Raw genomic sequence first — 21,869 nt, forward strand, 5'->3', positions numbered from 1 at the left:
GTAATACGCCTTCCTGCAAGAGAGGCGTTCCTGTTAAAATACGCCTCCTCGGGAGATAGGCGTATTTGCCGTTCTCCGCGTCATCGGAGTGTCATTCTTGGCTGCTCCTTGCGGCAAGGGGAGGTGAGGCGAGCCATGGCTTCCCTCTCACTCCCTGCTCTTCACCACGAGCCCCTCCTCTCCCGCTCGCACCGCCGCCTTCCTCCCTCGCCACCGCCACCGCCACTCCCCTCTCGCCTCGCCGCGGCGCACCCCTCGGTCCCCTCTCCGTCTCCGCGCGATGATGAGCGCCTCCGACTCCGAGCCGAGGAGCTCCGGTCCTACGCCGCGGCACTCCAGGGCTGCGCCGCCAGCCGCGCGCTCCGCCGCGGGAAGGCCCTCCACGCGCGCCTGCTCCGGTCCGGGCCGCGCCCGGACGCGTTCCTGCACGACTCGCTGCTCAACATGTACTGCAAGTGCGGCCGCCTCGCGGACGCACGCAGCGTGTTCGACGGGATGCCGCACCGGGACGTCGTCGCCTGGACGGCCATGGTCTCCGCTATCACCGCGGCGGGAGATGCCGGTGCTGCCCTCCGGCTGTTCGCCGAGATGAGCGAGGAAGGGGTCGTCCCCAACGGGTTCGCGCTCGCCGCGGCGCTGAAGGCCTGCACGGTGGGCTCGGACCTGGGGTTTACGCCTCAGGTGCACGCTCAGGCGGTGAAGCTGGAAGGTTTGCTTGATCCATACGTCTCTTCTTCCTTGGTCGAGGCTTACGTGAGCTGTGGCGAGGTGGATGTTGCTGAGAGAGCCTTGTTGGACTCGCCGGTGAGAAGCGATGTGTCATGGAATGCTCTGCTCAATGAGTATGCTCGGGATGGTGACTACGCCAAGGTCATGCTTGTTTTTGATAAGCTGGTGGAATCTGGTGATGAGATAAGCAAGTATACTTTACCTACTGTTCTCAAGTGCTGCATGGAGCTCGGTCTTGCGAAATCTGGTCAGGCTGTGCATGGTTTGGTGATCAAGAGAGGGCTGGAAACAGAAAGAGTGTTGAACAATTGCCTTATTGAGATGTATTCAAAGTGTCTGTCGGCTGAAGATGCCTATGAGGTCTTTGCCAGGATAGATGAACCAGATGTGGTGCATTGCAGTTTGATGATCTCTTGTTTCGATCGGCATGACATGGCTCCAGAAGCATTCGATATTTTCATGCAGATGTCAGACATGGGAGTCAAACCTAATCAATATACATTTGTCGGCTTAGCCATCGTTGCATCAAGAACCGGTGATGTGAACCTATGTCGCAGCATTCATGCACACATTGTGAAGAGTGGATTTTCTAGGACAAAAGGAGTGTGTGATGCCATTGTAGGTATGTATGTGAAAACTGGTGCTGTTCAAGATGCGATTCTCGCCTTTGATCTTATGCAGGGGCCTGACATAGCTTCTTGGAACACACTTCTCTCTGGATTTTATAGTGGAAACAACTGCGAGCATGGTTTGAGGATTTTCAAGGAGTTGATTTGTGAAGGTGTTTTAGCAAATAAATATACTTATGTAGGAATTTTGAGGTGTTGCACTAGCTTGATGGACTTGAGGTTTGGTTGTCAAGTTCATGCATGTGTTCTTAAAAGTGGGTTTCAAGGAGATTATGATGTTTCAAAAATGCTTCTTGACATGTATGTGCAAGCTGGGTGCTTTACAAATGCACGCTTGGTATTTGACCGACTGAAAGAAAGAGATGTGTTCTCATGGACAGTTGTTATGTCAACATATGCTAAAACTGATGAAGGTGAGAAGGCAATAGAATGCTTCCGCTCAATGTTGCGAGAAAACAAAAGGCCTAATGATGCCACATTAGCTACCTCGCTAAGTGTTTGTTCTGATTTGGCGTGCTTGGGCAGTGGCCTCCAGCTGCATTCATATACCATCAAATCAGGATGGAACAGTTCAGTTGTTTCCAGTGCTTTAGTTGACATGTATGTAAAGTGCGGGAACTTAGCAGATGCTGAGATGCTATTTGACGAGTCAGACACACATGACTTAGTTGAATGGAATACAATCATCTGTGGTTATGCTCAACATGGTCATGGGTATAAGGCATTGGAAGCCTTCCAAGAGATGATAGATGAGGGGAATGTACCTGATGAGATAACATTTGTGGGTGTCCTCTCAGCTTGTAGCCATGCAGGATTACTTGATGAGGGAAGGAGGTACTTCAAATTGCTGAGTAGTGTGTACGGAATTACTCCTACACTGGAACACTATGCTTGCATGGTTGATATTCTGGCCAAGGCTGGAAAACTAGCTGAGGCTGAATCTCTTATTAATGAGATGCCATTGACCCCAGATGCATCCTTATGGAAGACCATTCTTGGAGCATGTAGGATGCATGGAAACATTGAGATTGCTGAGCGAGCAGCAGAAAAATTGTTTGAGTCACAACCAGATGATATATCTTCTTGCATATTGTTGTCTAACATTTATGCGGATTTAAAAAGGTGGAATGATGTTGCTAAACTTAGGAGTATGCTAGTAGATCGTGGAGTAAAGAAGGAACCAGGGTGCAGCTGGATTGAAATCAATGGGAAGTTACATGTTTTCCTGTCACAAGATGGGTGCGCTAAATACTAAAATTTGAGTGGTGTATTTCACCCATCTTGGTCCTGCAATCTGAAATGCCAATGCAGTCACAGACCAGAAAACCGGTTCCAGGTATTATCTAGTTCTGATGAATCTTTTTTAAGAGAATTATCATTGTACATGATGCGTGTTCAGTATCCAATCTACATAACTCTGCTAATTGGTGAACTGTTTTATCTGATTTAAACAGGCTAATCTTAGGGTAAACTATACTGCTGGAAACGTAGATTTGTCTGAAGACTTATATAGTTGCCCACTTAACTGGCAGTAACTCAGTAAGTCTCAATCCATATAGTTCAATCTCATGCTATCCTTCACTTTCAGCAAATCCATCTGTTAAATCATTGCATCCTTTTTATTACAGCACATATCAGGATAAATGCAGACTGAGGAGAGTTCCTTAGTCGAGGCATATGGAAATGGTAAGGCAATATTGCCTGCCATTGTGAGTAAAGAATTGGTTACAGATTAATGTGGCACACGAAGAGCCTGTCCTACTTCAGTGGATACTGGATTGCTCATATCACATTTATATTCAAATTGGGATGGTTGTGCAGGTGGGGTGATCAACTTGTTGACCAACTTAAGTAAGGTCTGTTCGAGTTCCTCGCCATTATTCCATGGATGAACCTCGGCCTTGAGAAGCTGTTTGTTGCTGCTGATGAGATTCCAGAGGGGGTAATTCTCCTTTGGCATGACATAGTCCCCTTCCCCTAGCTTAAGGGAGGGGCAGTAATCTCCTCTGCCGTCACCAATGTAGATGAAATGCCTTTTACCATTGGCCGTCGCCTGAATCCTCTCAATTATCTTGCCCTGCACATGATAAAGCTACACTTTAGCGGGGGACCATGCATGCTTTCCATTATTCATATCCCTCTTCATCTGAATAAATGCACTAAGATTTTAGCGCAAAGAAACTTTAATACTTATAATTGTTGAACAATGCAATATTCTTATTTGTTATGTGTAAGATTCAGATTGCATAATCCATCACACTCTTTGCTTTATCCATGATCTATCTATACTGTTTCTTTTGGACAGATGATGCTGTTTCTTTTGTCTCCATCAGCCACGTGCATCGGGGCGGACGCGCTAAAGGCTGACATGAAAAATGTGAACTGACCTGTCAATCTGCTGGTGTCCTACTGTCCATACCTTGCACATGTTCTCAGGGCAGAGGCTGCATCCATGGGGCGAGCTGTCGTCGGGGTCGTGGAACGGCGAGATCCTCAGCCTGCCGTTGCCGTCGACGCGCGCCGGGTTCGTGCTGATCTCCGAGAAGCATCCGAGGACGCCGTGGTGCTCCAGCACGGTCTCGATGAAGAAGGCGTTGGCGTCGCTCGCCACCCTCAAATCACACCTGCAACAAACAACACAACAGGTGGAACACAACCACCACAACCACCAAAGATTATCCATGGCGCCATCAGAGCTTTAGAGGTGGATGGATTGATCATTGATGGTGCGGTACCCTAATGCCGAGGCCGTGGTGATGGCGGAGAGGACGTGGGCGTCGAGGGGGGCGCTCTTGAGGCAGTCGCGGATGTCGTCGGCCGACCTCCCCTGGGCGTGCAGCTCCACCATCATCCTGTCCTGGAAGAAGCCACCCATCCTCGCAGGTTCAATCTATGCATGTTCTTGTGTTCTGTGTGTGTGCGCGCGCGCAGGGTGATCGTACCATGAGGGGGTTCCAGCGCATGGTGGGGCGGAGGCGGCGAAAGGCGTCGGAGGCGCCGAGCTTGGTGATGACCCAGTCGTCGCTGTCCCACTCGATGATGGTCCTGTCGAAGTCGAACACCACCACCACCCCGCCGCCGGCGGCGGCGGCGGCGGCGGCGGCCGTGTCGCCGTCAACGCCAGCGGCCATCTGAGCTGCTCCGACGGTGACCGGGGGAAGGCCGGAAGGGTCAAGAGGGAGTCGCGGTCGCCAGACGACGCACGGCGGCGCCTGACTGACGCCAACGTTTGCAAGCAAATTTCCTTTGTGACTTCTTTGGTGGCGTGGCGTCCGTGTCGGCTTTATATAGGCAAGGCCGCAAGGCACCCCGCACCCCGGTGGTGGTTGTTGGGCCGGCGGTGGCGACTTGTTAGGGTTCTACTCTACGCGTCCACCACACCACCGCAATCCGCAATATGACCTGTCCTGTGTTCTCCGTTTGCCCGCGCTGCCGTCTCCAGGCTGACTTGCCTGCCTCCCTCCTCCTTACACATGCTTGCTCTCTGATTCTGTATCCCATGGTACCATTAGCAGATCGATCGTGGTGATCGATTTTAGTACATCTGTTTAGCGATTATCTCTTTTATATTTAATCTATATATAAATAAAAGCCTACCTGGAACCGACGGGTATTGTCCGTCTGTAGTACCTACACGTCAACCACTGCTGCTACTGAGGATATGCGTCCACCTACTGGGAAGTGGGAATAGCCTCCGTGGACCTATTAAAAAAGAATAAATAAATTGAGCATCAATATTTTTTGGAAACCGTGAGTTTCTCGTTGTTACAGGTGCTGTAGACATTATTTTGATGGTTTGACCGACAAGATGCAAAGGTCTACCCCTCCGTCAAAAAAAAAAAATCAAATCCTGGGTTTAAATCAAAAGCCAGTAAAAATTAACATTCATATTACCCCTCCGTAAAAAAAAAAGAAATCAAACCCTGGGTTTAAATCAAAAGCCAGTAAAAATGACATTCATAGACATAGTATAGACATAACAAGCTAAGAGGCAAAAAAAAAAAAAAAAGAAAACTAAACTTAAACTTCATATCACGACATGATCGTAGATGTCATGCATAAATTCCTGGTAAACACAATATCTAACGGAACTGGTTTTTTTTTCCTCGAGGGGACATCCCCTCGTTTTGTGCATATCGTTCAAAAAATTATAAAAAGTTTTCTAAAAAATTTATCAGGATAGATCAATATATGATATATTTTCTCGCAAACATGCAAGTTAAAATTCGACTTATACAATTCAAAACAAAAATAACAAATTTTACCGTGATTTACGCGTCCTATTCATAGTCAAATTTGTTATTTTTGTTTCTATTTGTATAAGTTGAATTTGCATGTTTGTGAAGTGGCATATCACATATTGATCTACCCTACTATTTTTTTTAAATTTTTTTGAATGACTTTTTAAGTGACATGAAGAAATGATGAGATATCCTCTTAAGGGATGAATTCAGTTTTCCATATCTAACACATACAAGCTTCTTACTAGCAGGGGCTAAGCATCTCGAACTCGCATAGACCTCAGCAGTTTATGTTAGTAAGAGCAAGTTTAATAGTATAGCCAACTACTGGCTCCAAATCGTCTATAGTCAATTTAGTAGCCAATTCATATAATAGTTACCTATAAATATATACTATACACTATTAATATCTGGTCCCACCTATTATACACACATTATGTCTTGAAGCCCGTACTGTAGCTGACCACAAATCTGTAGCCCGCTGCTCATCTCTCTCTTCTTTCATCTCCTCGATATGTGTTTATAGCTTGCTTATAGCCTACAATTGTACCTGCTCTAATGCTCCGGCACGCTTATCTCCAGTCCCTGCGTCGCGCGGTTGATCATGTCGAGGCCAGCCTCGAGTTGCACGACCACGCGCTTCTCCGCAAGCAGTTCCGGCGTGAAAAGCCCTTTCCACACTTCATACCAAGCCATCGCCTCATCCAGCCGAGGCCTCTCGCCCATTAGGTACCGATAGTTGGCGTACATCCATTTCTTGAAGAACCCTTGTATCAAAAGTGGCACCATGTACTTTACCGGCACGATGGATGCCCACCTCATAACAAGAGGGAAGAAGTTGTTGTTTTGTAGCCAAGTCATTCTTACCGAGATCTCGAGATCATGGAGAGCCTTCCTCATATGAGGCAGCACATGCCGCTTGATGTGTTCGTCCCAGCTCACTGGATCGAACACCTTTTTCCATGGCAACGCAAGCCTGTAGTCGTAGTCAGAGATCCCGCCGCACAATCGATCTCTGAGCCGCCTGCTTATAATGATGTACACTATTCGTAGGCGGGCGTGGCCGAGATGAGGAATCCACATGCCCACGCAAATGCTCGGCTTACTCGACCACGTCATCAGCCTAAACACGTCCGCCGCGGCTACCAGCTCCGGCAAGACGACCTCATCCAGTATGGAATCCATGGTAGCTTGCGGAAGGAGGCCCTTCCATCTATTGATGAACCGTAGCATCGGCTTCGGCTCCTCAGCCCTCCACCTCCACGCATCCAAGGGTGGCGACATCACGAGATCGTGGATCAGGCGAGGGTACGCCGCCGACGTGTCAGCTCCTAGCATGTCCTTGAGCGCTTCTACCATGACAAGCGTACGGTTCAGCAACGGCTCCGTGCCTCCGTACTCACTTGCGTTGTACTGTCGACTCAGCTGCAAGTGGAGCAGCGGCGTTGCGAAGCTGATCGCCTTGTACGGCATACGGTTCGTCCTGTACTCCTCCGGGAACTTCGCCTTCACTCCCGCGAACTCGTGGATCAAGCCGCCCAACGTGAGCTTTCCCGACTCGCTCTGCTCCCGGACCACCTTCAAGGCGCGCTTGATCGCCGTGTACCCAGAGGTTATCCCCTCCCAGTCGTCGTCGGCAGCGTCGAGTTTCGGTGGGCGTTGCCCACGCATGTTATAGGCCCGTACAACTCGTGGTGCCGCTCCCGCGCCCGCGCGGCGGCATAGGCTTCGCGTTCTCTCTGCAGCGTGTCCATGGCACGGACCTCCTCGGCGTCGACAACGGCCTCTGGCTCTGCTTCACCGGTGCCCCGCTCGAGCTCGGGCTCTGCAGGCGGCCCCATGTCATAATTCGAGTCACTGTCGTACGGTGACTCGAATTTTCCAATGCCTCCTTTCCCGTGCTTTATGGTCGGCTTGATGGGATCGATAATCCCGTGGCCGTACTTGCCAAGGCCGGCGCCTTCCTCGTAGTTCATCTGAGCCATCAACCTCGCCACTATCTGATTTGTCGCCAGGCTCCCGGGCTGCGGCGGCAACGGGGGATAGTAGGAAATGCAGTAAGCGGGTGGGGAAAACAACGATAGACGATGGTGATCCGTGTCGCCGGAGCTCGCCCGCACAAAGTGGATGGTGGGCACGCATTTGCTTGCAGCCGTCGCAGTTTCCTGCACGCCACTAGTCTTGGTGTTGAAGGAGGATGCAGGAGGAGTGCCAAGATCCGGCGTTTCTCCTGCAGTACTACTCTCGCCGTGGGGAAGACCACCACCTTGGTTTCTCCCCTCGTAGTCGACGGAGGCCATGGAAACAACCGTGTTACTCCCCTTGTCGTGTGTTGGATCGCCTCCCTGCCACCGGTGTGACCTCCCGACAGTTAGACCACCGACTCGCCTCCGGTCAAATCGTCGGGATAAAAAAAACACGTATCGACAAAATACTTGAAAGTATATCAACTTTATTGCACCTAAAGCACTCCTCTCTCAACTCACAAGCTAGGATTGAAACCTCAAGTATAAACCCTAACTTTTCACTCCCAGAAAAGTCAATTTCTTTGAACCTCAACCCCTCATCTATTTATATACCCAAAACCTCCTAAAAAAGTAGGAGTAGAACTCCTAGTTGCTCTGGCACTCAATCTTCAATATCTAAATCCACATATAAAACTGCAGGCTCAACCGGCCACGATCCCAGTCGGACTCCACGGCACTCGATTTCCTTCGTCCTTCGCGGCATCGGACACATCCGCCTCGGAGCCGGCCACCCGCGTGGGCCGTTCCCTGCTGCTTCCTGGGCCGACTCGGCTTTGCCCACCAACCGAGCCTTTGCTGCTGCAGCACACGTGCAGCTGCTGCTCCCAAAACAGCCATCACCACGCATTGCTCGCCACAGTACACATACATATATGCATGCTACAGTAGCTCGCCGTACTGTAGTATCATATACTCCTCTCCAATTTTCTTTCAACTCCCTTCGCGAACACCGACGCTTACACACATACCACGTGAAGCCCGTTACGAAGATATCTCCTATACGGTGTCTCTCCACCATGTGCCATATTGTATCCAACTTCGTCACTTGGTATTCTTAACCGTCTGGACCTCAACTCCTCTCTGAGTCTAATCCTGACCCCCACCGTTGACCAAATTTGTTCTTCAAGAATTCTGACTCTAGTCACCTTCTCACATGGTATCCCGACCGCACTAGACCTCTACTCCTCCCTAAGCATAGTTCCGGTCCTCAGCATTGACCAAGGCTGACCTTAAGTCACATGCACATAATCAGACAAAACAATCGTTTCTGGATACAAATATAACAACCTGACCCACATTAGTCACACGCACTCACACCAACATTCACGTATCTTTTTATTGATTAAATCATTTGCAAAGCCAATTATTCATCACAAAATGTTAATCATCACAATGATTTCACAGAAAAGGCCATGGAAACAACCGTGTTGCTCCCCTCGTCACCGGATCACGGGTTTAGATCCCACCCTAAATTTTTTCACCATGTCACATCGAACGTTTAAACACATGCATGAAGTATTAAATATAGGCTAAAAAATAACTAATCGCACATATTATGACTAATTTGTGAGACGAATCTTTTAAGCTTAATTGCTCTATGATTTGACAATGCTGTGCTACAGTAAACATTTGCTAACGACGGATTAATTAGGCATAATAAATTCGTCTCGTAGTTTTCTGGCAGAATCTATAATTTATTTTGTTATTAGACAACGTTTAATACTTCAAATGTGTGTCAGTATATCCGAAGTGACACCCAAAACAAAAAATTTTGGAAACTAAACCTGGCCTTAATACGAGCTACCACCTGAACTTCAGTAACTCCTATGACGTTAACGTTTGGTGTAGATCCTTTCACGTGAAGCGCAGTTATAATAATGGAAATCCGGCCCTCTTGTAAATTGCTAAATAATGGAAATGCACTTATCTATTTTCCTTATAGGAATCAATTTCCTTCATATTCAGTTCCAACATTTTTTCTAGTATTCTAGCACAGTTAGTTTGCCATGTTTAGCTCTCATTCTTAACAAGATAGATACCCCGCACGGTTCATCTTGTAAACTAGATCTGTGTAATATAATCCAAGTTTTTTTCAGAACAACATTATCCATGTTCAGCGTACTCTAATCGTTGCCATAATGAACTGAGAGCGCATCGCCAAGTAAGAACAGTTAGAAGTGAAGAGGAAAAAAATGTCATTGGGCCCTTGACCAGTTTAGGATTTTTAAGGTCCCCTTTGATTTGTATGAAAAATATAGAAATTTTGGAGGATTTCAATCCTATGAAAAAAAAATCATATGAAGACCTTTGAAATAAAGGATTGAATCCTATCGAATCCTTTAAAATTCCTATGGAATGGGTAATACTATGTATATTTTGGAGGAAAGTTAGCAAGAGGTCTAACCTCTTTGAACATTTCCTCTGAGTCCATTTCTCTCATCTGATTCCTGCGTTTTCCTGTGGTCTAATCAAACGGCCATTCCTGTGTTTTTTCTATGTTTTGCAATCCTCTGTTTTACAATTGTGTTCCTGTCAGAATCCTGTGTTTTTCCTATTCCTCTGTTTTTTCACTCCTACAATTCAAAGGGGCCCTAAAGGGGGAATTACTAGATATATTAATACTACGACTATTAAAACCGGTACATAATAACTCCCTTAACTGTTTTCAAGGCGATTTTCACTTACGTAGCTTGTTGAACCGGAGAGAACAGGGTGACAAGGGGGAGGAGCTCGGCAGCGACTACGACATGGAGACGATGAGGAGTCGAAGTGGAGAGAACAGGGTGACAAGGGGGAGGAGCTCGGCAACGACTATGGCAAGGGAGACCGGAGTGGAGAGAACAGGGTGACAAGGGGGAGGAGCTCGGCAACGACTATGGCAAGGGAGACCGGTGCAAGGGAATGATGCCTACGATGCCTGCGAGGGAATGACATGAGGAGTCGAAGTGGAGAGAACAGGGGTGCCCGAACCGAGGTGGAGGAGGGGGTGGCGGCGTAGCGGACTCCACGACTTACTTCCTACTCTGGCTGCCGCTTCAAGTAGCGTCTTCGCACGCAACACAAGTCTTTTCTGCACATTTTGTCCTCACTAGTGTGCACCGGAAAGAATTTCCCGATCGGTCATCCATCCCAAAATTGCTCCAGGCCAAGCACGCTTATCCTTATATTTCTTTGGAGATCGGCTTCTAAAAAAGATGTTGCAATTAAGCCATCACATCCTTACCCCCTTAAGAGATCGACGTCGTCAGTCAACCCCAAGCTAGGAACGTCCCCTCTTGGCCACGTCCATATGTTTAGTGCCAGCGCATGTACCATGCTGTGTTACCACTTCGAGTCCACACCAGCCATGCGCACCATGCCTGTGCAATTGCGACACACGCGCCCGTGAAACCGTGAGAGTCGGCTCTGATACCATTATGTAACGTCCCGCCTCTTCTAGGCTGGACCCACTTTCATTTGGCAGCTTTTCTTGGACATAGACTACCCTCACATACCAACACGCACCCGTGAAACTGCGAGAGTAGGCTCTGATACTATTATTTAACGTCCCGCCTCTCCCAAGCCGGGCTCACTTACAACTGGCAGTTTTTCTTGGATATAGATGCCCTCACAGACCAATACAAGGTCTTTTTTGCACACCTTGTCCTCACTCATATGCACCCAGAAAGAATTTCCTGGTCGGTCACCTATCCTGAAATTGCTCCAGACAAAGTTGCAACTTGTTGGTATGAGTATTCTATTAATTCTATTAAGCCCTGGACCAAGATGTCACAACCTATCATGACGGCTCGTAGCAGTGATGCGCACAGAGCGGGACAAGGCGTTGGAGGAGACCACGCAATTGAAGCACTCCCTAGTTGACCTGGAGCTGAAGCTCGCGTTTCTCGAGCCCTGCGTGCCCCCACTCCCACAACCGCTGCCTTTCTTGCCGAGTCCTTCCTCCGGGTGATCCCATGGTGTCCCCCGCCCCGTCGTATCCCGCTCCGTCATCTTCGTCAGCGTGCTCCCCTCTACCGCTGTTGCGTAAGCTCGAGGGAGGGGAGACAGAGAGCGAGACGGGAGTCAGCGAGTGCGGCCGTCGCAACATTGGGGAGATGGTGAGCGAGCTGGTTTCGAGGCGAGAGAGAAGTTGACGCTGCCGCTGCTGCTTGGAAATCTTGAGGCTCCTCGTTGTTGCCTACCGCCACCCCTGGCCTTGGCCTCCTCGTCGTCTTCCTCGTCTACCAAACCAACGCCGGCTGGTCCTTCCTGTTGTCTTCCTCTCCCGCCTCCCCGCCGTGGCCAGGGCGAGACCGACAACACCTGTGTCAGACCTGAGTTCCCCACCGCTGTTCTCTCCCGCCTAGCTGATTCCAGCCACGCATGGCCATTGCCTCTCTCACCGACGATGTAGCTGCTGCCTCCGGCTCTTCTTTCGCCCGACATCACCTTGGTTTTGTCGGTTCGCGCCATCGTCCTGACCAGCGAGAGAGAGTGGGGTGAAAGGGGAGGAAAAAGGAGAAGTGGTCACTGATCCATGGGTTCCACACATTATTTTTTTTTATTGTAATGCCATGTCAATGACGAAAACTAAGTCAATACGATATGTAGATGCCATTCAACGAAAATCACCTTCAAAACCACCGGGGGAGTTATTTTGCATCGGTTTTGATAATTGAGATATTATTTTTCAGTAAAAAAAAGATATCTGATATTGCGTTGAGGGATACCAATCAGACTTGACCTATATTCGAGGGAGTCAACGTGGACTTATTGCTTACAAGGGTAGGCTTGTAGCCCATCTTTGAGTCCAAAATGGACTGGACTCACCCCGTCCTGGCCTGTAAACACGTTCGGCCTTGTCCCGTTGATTTTGTTAATATATGGGACTCTGAGATCCCATTAATATGATCTTAGTCACGAGCTGTGAAATGGTTAACCGTGCCTTCCAGCGTGCGCGCGGTCGCTCTTTTTTTTTTTTCTTTTAGAACTCATGACTTTTATTAATATTAACCATTTAGAAACATAGGACATTAGTTATTACACTCTCGTAAACGTAAGGAGAGAGGCTTTCCAACAAACTGACATTAGGGCAACTAGGAGTCCAGGATGATGACATAAACGAGAATTACTTTAACAGTAAGCTTACCTTGTCGATATCTTCTTGCTTCTCCTGCCAATTTATCCTGTAATCATTTGTCTTCCTTGGTACTATCTACTACCCAAGGAAGTATTTAACACAGCTAGTAGCTATAGGCCCTATTTAAAAAGCTCAAGGTTGTGTAAAACAACTACTCCCTTCATCCCATAGGGTAGTAGACATTTCATACGACAAATCTGGATATACGACATGTTCAAATTCATTATATTATAAACAACAAATCTAGATAAGAGACATATTCAGTTTCGTTATATTATGAAATGTCTCGTACTGTTCTAGTTAGTGAATAGCCATATGGTAAAAATATATAAAATGGGTTTTCCGGACTCTATATTCCAATGTATTTTTGGATTCTATAACAAAATATTTTCATAAATATATTTTTTAAGAATCTAAACTTTTTTGAAATAAAAGAGCAACAAAGAAAATAAAAACGCTCTCTCGTAAGTAACTCGTGAAGATCCATCGAGAGCCACTCGTTTGAATCGACACAAAAGAACACTTCATTGATTGCTTTTCGTCAATTAGCAGCACAGCACACTACTCTCCAGTCTGCTAAACCAAAACCAATCTCATCCATCCATACCCTTCTTGACACCAAATGGCAACTCCTGATTGGACGCGCCCTATCCTACATGGCACCCCCAAGATTCTCTCGATAGGCGGCTACACGGGCCGCACCGACCGCCACGTCATCGTCCACGTCACCCTCATCCCGGCCCATCCAGCCAATCCCAGCCCAGCAAAAAATCTTCCCAAGTGGCCACCAGATAAGCCTCTCCACGTATTAATACGCCAAGTGTTCGTCGCCATGACACAGCACGCACACACACCCCAGCAGCAGCAGCAGCAGCTGAACTTGAAGCAGCAAGCGAGGTAGACATGGCCGCCGCCACCATGGCCCTCTCCTCCCCGGCGCTGGCCGGCAAGGCCGCCGCGAAGGTGTTCGGCGAGGGGCGCATCACCATGCGCAAGTCGGCGGCGAAGCCCAAGCCCGCCGCGTCGGGGAGCCCGTGGTACGGCGCCGACCGCGTGCTCTACCTCGGCCCGCTCTCCGGCGAGCCGCCGAGCTACCTGACCGGCGAGTTCCCCGGCGACTACGGGTGGGACACCGCGGGGCTCTCCGCCGACCCGGAGACGTTCGCCAAGAACCGGGAGCTGGAGGTGATCCACTCCAGGTGGGCGATGCTCGGCGCGCTGGGCTGCGTGTTCCCGGAGCTCCTCGCCCGCAACGGCGTCAAGTTCGGCGAGGCGGTGTGGTTCAAGGCGGGGTCGCAGATCTTCAGCGAGGGCGGGCTCGACTACCTCGGCAACCCGAGCCTGATCCACGCGCAGAGCATCCTGGCGATCTGGGCGGTGCAGGTGGTGCTCATGGGCGCCGTCGAGGGGTACCGCATCGCCGGCGGGCCGCTCGGCGAGGTCGTCGACCCGCTCTACCCCGGCGGCAGCTTCGACCCGCTCGGCCTCGCCGACGACCCGGAGGCCTTCGCCGAGCTCAAGGTGAAGGAGATCAAGAACGGCCGCCTCGCCATGTTCTCCATGTTCGGCTTCTTCGTCCAGGCCATCGTCACCGGCAAGGGCCCCCTCGAGAACCTCGCCGACCACCTCGCCGACCCCGTCAACAACAACGCCTGGGCCTACGCCACCAACTTCGTCCCCGGCAAGTGAGCGCCGCCGCCGCCGTGCTGCCATGGCCACGCATCGCCTTCAGCTAAGCTAGCTTGGTTGACGACGATGCGCGTCTCTGCAGGAGAGTGTGCGTGTGTGTACGCGGTGCAGTAGATGGACGTACGTGTACCGTATAGATGTACGTATTCGTGTGGACCGCGTGGATGGATGTACGAGTATTGGAGAGAGGGTGAGATCTGTACCGGTAGTGTGCATTTCTGTGCAGGTTCTGAACCTGATCAATGAAATATGGTGTTGTGAATTAATTATAAAATTAGCTTGTTTAATATAATAATTCTTCTGATAATTAGTAGGAGAAAATTACTCCCAAAAGAGTATACGAACTGAATTAAGCATAGAATGATCAAAATTAACCTGAACATGCTTTAACTGTTAGTATTTTGAACGAAAATTAATTGATAGTATACACACACTACAGTTTCATAGCCCAAAATTACGGAAGTTTTAGTTGACAAGTTAGGGTAGTTAGGTGAAGTCTGAACGATCTTACCACTCAAATTTACAAGCACTGGATGCATCATATCTGATGATTTTTGCTTGAAGCAACACTAATCATGCTAAGATTTGCTTCCTGCTGAGGTTACAATAAATTAGGTGGATAGCGATTACACTACATTGACAAGGAAATTTGGGTATAATTTCATCTAGAACTTTCTATTTCAACTGCTAAGCTAGCAGTGACAGATACGTATAGTTGAAAAACACTTTGTGAACTTTCTAAGAATATGGCCAATTCTGAGAAACTTAGCACTGTCTGGTTTCAGTGTTTCACCCAACTTGTAGTGGTTGGAAAGTTACAGTTACATCGACCTCAATACCCATGTGAATTGGGAGGAAAATTACAAGTTACATCAACCTCTCTGGGCTCTGGTCATGTGAATGTCACATGATCATGAGAGGGATCGCTCAAGGAAGTAGTGAAGTACTACAACAAAGTTCTAGCTATTATCTTATATACAAAGTCTGATGAAAACACCACAGCGACGTACGTGATAATTTGGAAAGATCACCTTGTTACGTTTGCCTGCCTCTGAAAAGGGCTCTGAAATGTACCATTCCGTCTAGTTTCTTCTTCAGAACTGGGCATGCTGCGACGAACCTGCTGCATTCGCTCCTATCTTGGGCTGCATGAATCAAAGAAATCAGCAGTGTTACCTTGCATGGTGAGAGAACAGTTTGATGGATGGATGTGCTCTGCTGACCTCATTGTTTTGCTCCTACAGGGTGTGCAAAGGGAAACCAAGTGGTAACCTTGAAGGGTTGGCTCATTTTTTAGCTTCAGATGAGAAGAAACCTCCCAGTTTGCACACTGAACAAATCAAATGAGAAAAACATGAAGGACATAAGTTGCAGATTTTTTGTGGTATGGTTTTAGAAGTTCTAGGTTTGGGCCATACTTCTATTTATTGTTATTTTTTTACAACAAGGTCAGGGAGATGCGTGCTTCCATACAATGAGTAATCCTTTTGTTTTCAAAGAAAAATCTTGGCTATCCTTATTTTATTTTTATTTTTTAATATGAACAGTAGGAAAGATACATATAGGTTAAAATTAAGCTTGTTACAAATAAGTTCAAAATGTACAAGTTCTCGTCAGGGTTCACAATTCCGATGAAAACCGATCGAATTCCGCGAAATTTCGAGGTTTTGACGAGGCTCGAAAGTAGAAGCCGTCTGAGATTTCGATGAGTTTCATCCAAATTCAAATTTGAATTGATAAAAAAGAAAAAATCAAACAAAATCTTATAAATAGTATGATATTCATAAAATCTATTGGGATATAAATTTTCAAAAAAAAAATGATGTATTACGTGTATTTTCTGAAATTTACAGTAGGAAAGAAAAGAATAATGAATTAAAAAAGGAAAAAAAATCAATTACCTATTGTTCTAGTTACCGATTCAAATTTCGATGATTTCGCTCGGAATTTCGCCAAAGCCGACCGGTTTTCACGAGCTTATCGGTAAACTCAGGGAATTTGTATTCAAATTTTGATTTATAAAATTTATTCGGAATCTACCGGCTTTCTACCGGATTTCGTGAAAACCATCATTCCGCCAGAGCCCGAAACGGAAGGCTATCTCGGAATTGTAAACTGGTTCTAGTGATTCTGTTGTTGGGTCTTAGAGGTTCACAAGTTTGTCCACGTAGTATCACACTGTCTTTTCATGTTGATGTCCAATTTGTGCAATTCAGTTAGGTTCAGTTATACTCTTGTTAGTCGCTGCTGTCAATGACAGAAACACTCAAAGATTCTGAGACCTTTGCAAGAAAGAAAAAAAAAAAAGGAACACTTCGAGTTTTTTTGGTGCTGCGAAGCTGCAGCTTTTTCTGATTATTGCATTGGACTACTAATAAGGGAATTACAACTGAAAATGTAATGGACTCCTACATAAGCGCGCGACGAGAGTCCGGCTTAACTGCGCAAGATCCGGGAAGGCGACAGAGCCCAGATCGTGCTCGACCATGCAAAACGGAAATGAAGCTAAAAACAGGGAAAAAAACTGAAGACCCAAAGCAGCTAGACCTATTGGCTATTTCAACTTCAACAGTCAAACAAGGAGACGTGAATCACCATTATCATCACATATGAGATCGGCAGCTCTGGGAGGCAAGTCACTCCTCAAGACCCCTTCTTTCACCCTGGCGTGTGTCTCGGCTTCGTGCTGGAACATCGAGACCAGTTCCTGGAGCTCTAACTTCCTCACCTGGACCTGCTCATCGCTGATCGGTTTCTGCAGTCCGAAATAGACTATCCCCACGATGATCAACAGGAGTCCAACCAAGAAAAGCAGCGCGGAGAATAGCGCGAAAGCGTAGGGAGTGTTCTCAGCTCCTGGTATCCCATCAACATTGATTCCAAACAATCCGGCGATGATGGACAGAACCAAGCCACACCCACCGAAAATTGTCAGGTTATGCGTAATGCGAAGGCTCTTCTCCTAAGTAGCACAACAACAGAGTTTAGTCTTCAGACATGACACTTCAGCTATCACTAAACAACTAGATTCATAGTGTCATATTGTCTGTTCACTTGTTCAGTAGGATATAAGGATTTGATGTTCATTTAGAATGCACAAGGATTCAGAAGGTCATTTTATAACTCATACCTGTGACCAAGCACGGAGGGTGCTCTGCATCACATCTTGGATGGTGAACAGCCGGCCACGAACTGCCTCCTGCTCTTCAATCATTTGTCTTGCGTCTTTCTTTATCGCTTCAAGTAATGATTTTGTGGTGCTGCCTCCTAGATACTTCAGCAGCTCAAAAATTATCTCCTCCCTAGCATGCAGTGACCATTTCACTCTGATAACCTAGTCAAATTAAATAGAATGCGTAATTCAAGTCAATGCATGGAATTCACTATATTTCAGGTCCCTGTGAATTATTTTGGTCTGGACACATACCTGAGTGGCCAATCTTCTAATGTCTTGGTTAAATATCATGCACAGCAGTTTCAAATCTTCTTGGTTTCGCCTGAAAACGCTAATGCAGTTATATATACAGAAGAAAGGAATTCAAAGAAGATGAGTATAACGTACTACTTCCTCCGTTTCACAATGTAAAACTTTCTAGCATTGCCTACATTCATTTAGATGTTAATGAATCTAGACATATGTATGTGTTTAGATTCATTAACATCTATGTGAATATGAGCAATGCTAGAAAGTCTTACATTGTGAAACGGATGCAGTACTTTTTTTTCGAATAACAGAGTATAACATACTATGAGTATTAACTTACCTGTTTACAAATTTAAGTTCTATTTCATCAGCGGCACCGAAGACATATTTACGCCACAATCTGAACATATCATGCTTTAAACATAAAGTTACAGTATAGAAAACATAAGTGCTATAACTTCATTGCACAACTTCTGAGTTTACCTGTCATCCCATCGGGCAAGCCGTGAAGCCAAATGTGCTATAACTTCCTGAATATTTTTAGGAGCTGTACCTGTACTTCCACAGGCAGAAAGAAGCTCCTAAACAACACGGGAAACATGCAAGACAATGGGTTAAAGAAGGAAGATTGCTGAGCGAAACGACTTAATATATATATATGAGCTACCACCTGAACTTCAGTAACTCCAATGACGTTAACGTTTGGTGCAGATCCCTTCACGTGAAGTGCAGTTATCAGAAAATTTTGAGCTTGCCAAGCACGGAGCACAATTGGAATGTCTTCTTCGTCACGAGCTGGATCACCAACCGACTGCCCCAACAGTTCAAATAGCAAGCCTCCTGCAACTCTTACAGGGACCTGAAATATGTTAAAAAAAGATACGAGGTTAGGAGGGAGAGACGTCCCTCCAAATATTTTTCAAGAAGAAATTGTAAGTGCGCTGGGGATTGAACACGAGACCTCAGGGTTGAAAACACATGCCCCTTGCCACTACACTATCAAGTGAAGAAAATCCAGACAATATTCCAAGTAACAGTAAGCTTAGATAAATACTGCATCTAGGTAGACACACTAATTCAGGACATTCCACAATTGTGCATGTAGTACATGGGAGCAGGGTTCACTCTATCGGTTCAGGGGTTTCTATCAGGGGTCACCGAAATCCCGAAATTTCGGAAATTTCGGTCCGAAATTTCTGAAATTTTGAACAAAATTTAATTGAATTTGAACAAATATTATCCAAATTCATGAAAAAATTGAAAAATTCAAAAATTTCGGCCGAATTAATATCGTATCGGGGGTCACCGAAATGAGTAGGCCATATGAAATCATCAAAGAGTTTCAGTCTTTCAGACATTCAAGCTAAGAAGTGGCAGTAGAGTCACACTGAAACATTGACACTCGTAGTCTCCTACATATCTAAATGAACATATATTTTTAGATAATGTAATATATTTTATGCCTTTGCTTAACTTGCTACAACCAATTATTACACAAATTCGCTTACAAGCGTTTACGCACGAAAGAGTGTTTAATTCTAGACAGAACATCAATAGACTCAAAATCTATCTATCTATTATATAATTAAAGGAATAGAAAAAGGAGCCTCCACGTTCGCTCTCATGCCCTAGAAATTCTGACATTAATCGGAGAAAAAGAAAAAAACAGAGTCCATATAGAAATACAATTTAGAAATAGCTGAAATTCGGAATTAAAAAATAAGGAATATTAGAAGAGGTGACTAGAGTCCATATAGAAATACACTTTAGAAATAGTTGAAATTCATAATTAAAAAATAAGGAATATTAGAAGAGAATACTAGAGTCCATATAGAAATACAATTAGAAAATAACTGAAATTCGGAATTAAAAAAATAAGGAATATTAGAAGAGAGACTAGAGTCCATATAGAAATACAATTAGGAAATAACTGAAATTCGGAATTAAAAATAAGAAATATTAGAAGTAGAGTATAGAGTCCATATAGAAATACAATTAAGAAAAAAAAAGAAATTTGGAATTAAAAAATAAGGAATATTAGAAGTAGAGTATAGAGTCCATATTGGAATTTAAAACCAACTAAAATTCGGAATAAAAAGGAGCCTCCACGTTCGCTCTTATGGCCTAGAAATTCTCACATTAATCGGAGAAAAAGAAAAAATAGAGTTCATATAGAAATACAATTTAGAAATAGCTGAAATTCAGAATTAGAAAATAAGGAATATTAGAAGAGGAGACTAGAGTAGTTATTACACATTAGTAGTTTCGTAAAATTATTGTAAAATTTAAAATTATGTTGTCATTGTAATATATTTTAATAATATAATAAGAAAACATATATGATATTATATGAGAGAAAATATAATGATGCTAGCCGCGCAATCTGCACGGGCCACCATGCTAGTTGAACATATGTAGTCATAATGATTTGCATACAAATAGTACCAAGACATGGTGCTTTCTATCAAAAAGCCGGGCCTCTTTTGGCTTTCCCTCTAAAAAAATGGTACCTTAAACATATAAAACAGTAGAAAATGGATGAATTACCCAATCTCTTGGGTAGTGCAGTGCTGGATTTCTTTCTAGCTTTCGGTAGAAAATTTGGAGTAGAAAGCCGCGGAGAAGTAAGGTAAGGGAAAGCTCACCTCGTAGAGCAGATGCTTCATCTTCTCACTGATGAGCACGCTCTCGTCCCTGAGCGCCACGCAGATCGCCGGGTGCAGCCACCGCGCGGCGGCCAGCCACGCGTCCACCGCCGGGTGCCCCGCCGTCACGTGGCACCACCAGGTGGGCCCCGCCGCCCGCTGCCAGTACGGCGCCGCGACGTCGGCGACGGTGATGTCGTCGCACTGCTCGTCGCCGCCGCCGTCGTGGTGCTCCATGAGGCTCATGCTCTGCCCGTCGTCGTGCCACGCCGCGGCGTCCCCTCCCACCATCCCCACCAGCTGCGTGATCCTCCTCCACCCGATCGGCACCCACAAGCTCTCCGCCGGCGCCACCGTCGGCGGCCTCGGCTCGTCGCCGTTGTCTCCGATCCTGGCCGCGAGTTATCTCCTGCGGTCCTGGACGGCGAGGTCCTTGGACTGCAGCAAGGAGCAGCACTTGCTCCGGCACAAGTTGGCCGGGGTAACGAAGCCATGGGCGCCGCCGCCGCCGCCGCGCACGAACTCGAAGGCGCAGACGAGGCCGTCGGTCCACAGGCCGTCGGACGACGACCACGGCGAGGACGCAGAGGCATCCTTGGCGCCGAAGCCGTGACTGAGCTGGTGGTGGTGGTGCTTCTGCCTCGCGTCGCCGCCGCCGCCGCCATGGCGGACGCCGTGCCAGAGAGGCTCGCCGTTCACCATCTCTCTCTAGTGAAGCCGCAGCCTCTGGGGCGGCGGACGGCGGCAACGAGATGTTTTTATTATGGGGTCGTCGCGTGACGGCAGCGTCTGGGGGTGGGCCCCCCACGTTGGCGCTTTTGCGCGTCGTGGGCCATACGTGTCAGTGAGACTGTGAGTACGGGGGACTGGGGCCCACGAGCCACGTGGCGTTGCCACGCTGCTGCTGTTGCAGCTTGTTCGGTGGCGCTAGAATGCGTGGTTGGTCTCGTGCCCCGTGCCCGCGCGGTGGATTTCGACCGTTCTTTTTCAAATAAATCTGTCCAATTTCTCCACTACCGGATTTGTTCCAAGATTGGTGCAGGCATAATGCGTAAAATATCAGGTCTTCACGCGTGGGGTATGAATGGATCCCGCCTCTTTTAGGGCAGCAGCAGTGCGTCGCACAAATGCAAAAAAACAAGTTTGTCCACGTAGGAGAAAAACTCGAAAAAAGGAGTCAAGCTCCTCTCTCCTCAGTGCACGTGCACGCGTAGGCGTGACTTTAGGAGCGTAATTTTTTAAGGCCGGTCTCGCCACGACTTTTCTCCATTTTCAATTCCCAGGCCCGTCTCTCTCTTCATCTTCCTTACTCGGCTCCTTCCCATCTCTCTCTCTCTCTCTCTCGCTCTTCAAGCGGCTGAGATTT

General features: G+C 46.9%; 4 protein-coding genes and 1 pseudogene across 4 annotated transcripts; 2 read left to right on the plus strand and 3 right to left on the minus strand.

The window, feature by feature from the left end:
- The first annotated feature begins 55 nt into the window (after positions 1-55).
- On the plus strand, positions 56-3,135 carry LOC127768908 (putative pentatricopeptide repeat-containing protein At3g25970). Its single transcript, XM_052294583.1, has 3 exons — positions 56-2,694; positions 2,813-2,897; positions 2,987-3,135. Exon 1 carries the CDS (start codon positions 136-138, stop codon positions 2,611-2,613), a length of 2,478 nt encoding a protein of 825 aa, XP_052150543.1. The 5' UTR covers positions 56-135; the 3' UTR covers positions 2,614-2,694; positions 2,813-2,897; positions 2,987-3,135.
- On the minus strand, positions 3,091-4,604 carry LOC127768929 (thiamine phosphate phosphatase-like protein). Its single transcript, XM_052294600.1, has 4 exons — positions 4,301-4,604; positions 4,094-4,215; positions 3,778-3,982; positions 3,091-3,435 (listed from the first exon to the last, which is right to left on the minus strand). Exons 1-4 carry the CDS (start codon positions 4,487-4,489, stop codon positions 3,091-3,093), a joined length of 861 nt encoding a protein of 286 aa, XP_052150560.1. The 5' UTR covers positions 4,490-4,604.
- A 1,550-nt stretch (positions 4,605-6,154) lies between these two features.
- On the minus strand, positions 6,155-7,899 carry LOC127780334 (septin and tuftelin-interacting protein 1 homolog 1-like). The gene is made up of 2 exons (XM_052307267.1): positions 7,267-7,899; positions 6,155-7,177 (listed from the first exon to the last, which is right to left on the minus strand). The coding sequence occupies exons 1-2, from the start codon at positions 7,897-7,899 to the stop codon at positions 6,155-6,157; spliced, it is 1,656 nt and encodes a 551-aa protein (XP_052163227.1).
- A 5,670-nt stretch (positions 7,900-13,569) lies between these two features.
- Positions 13,570-14,708, plus strand: LOC127779679 (chlorophyll a-b binding protein 2, chloroplastic). The gene has a single exon (XM_052306539.1). It carries the CDS (start codon positions 13,649-13,651, stop codon positions 14,432-14,434), a length of 786 nt encoding a protein of 261 aa, XP_052162499.1. The 5' UTR covers positions 13,570-13,648; the 3' UTR covers positions 14,435-14,708.
- Positions 14,709-16,782: 2,074 nt separating this feature from the next.
- LOC127760213 (uncharacterized) lies at positions 16,783-21,205 on the minus strand (annotated as a pseudogene).
- Positions 21,206-21,869: the final 664 nt, after the last annotated feature.

The sequence above is a fragment of the Oryza glaberrima genome, chromosome 1, assembly GCF_000147395.1.
Source record: "Oryza glaberrima chromosome 1, OglaRS2, whole genome shotgun sequence".
In the NCBI taxonomy this organism is placed as follows: domain Eukaryota; kingdom Viridiplantae; phylum Streptophyta; class Magnoliopsida; order Poales; family Poaceae; genus Oryza; species Oryza glaberrima.

Bases quoted from the DNA above. Each gene is read 5' to 3' on its own strand.
- LOC127768908 (XM_052294583.1), top strand. From the start codon at position 136: ATGGCTTCCCTCTCACTCCCTGCTCTTCACCACGAGCCCCTCCTCTCC.
- LOC127768929 (XM_052294600.1), bottom strand. From the start codon at position 4,489: ATGGCCGCTGGCGTTGACGGCGACACGGCCGCCGCCGCCGCCGCCGCC. The intron at 3,983-4,093 runs GTACCGCACCAT...TGTTTGTTGCAG, and splicing joins ACCACGGCCTCGGCATTAGG to GTGTGATTTGAGGGTGGCGA. The intron at 3,436-3,777 runs GTATGGACAGTA...TATCATGTGCAG, and splicing joins GCCCTGAGAACATGTGCAAG to GGCAAGATAATTGAGAGGAT.
- LOC127780334 (XM_052307267.1), bottom strand. From the start codon at position 7,899: ATGGCCTCCGTCGACTACGAGGGGAGAAACCAAGGTGGTGGTCTTCCC. The intron at 7,178-7,266 runs GTGGGCAACGCC...CGCGCCTTGAAG, and splicing joins TGTACGGGCCTATAACATGC to GTGGTCCGGGAGCAGAGCGA.
- LOC127779679 (XM_052306539.1), top strand. From the start codon at position 13,649: ATGGCCGCCGCCACCATGGCCCTCTCCTCCCCGGCGCTGGCCGGCAAG.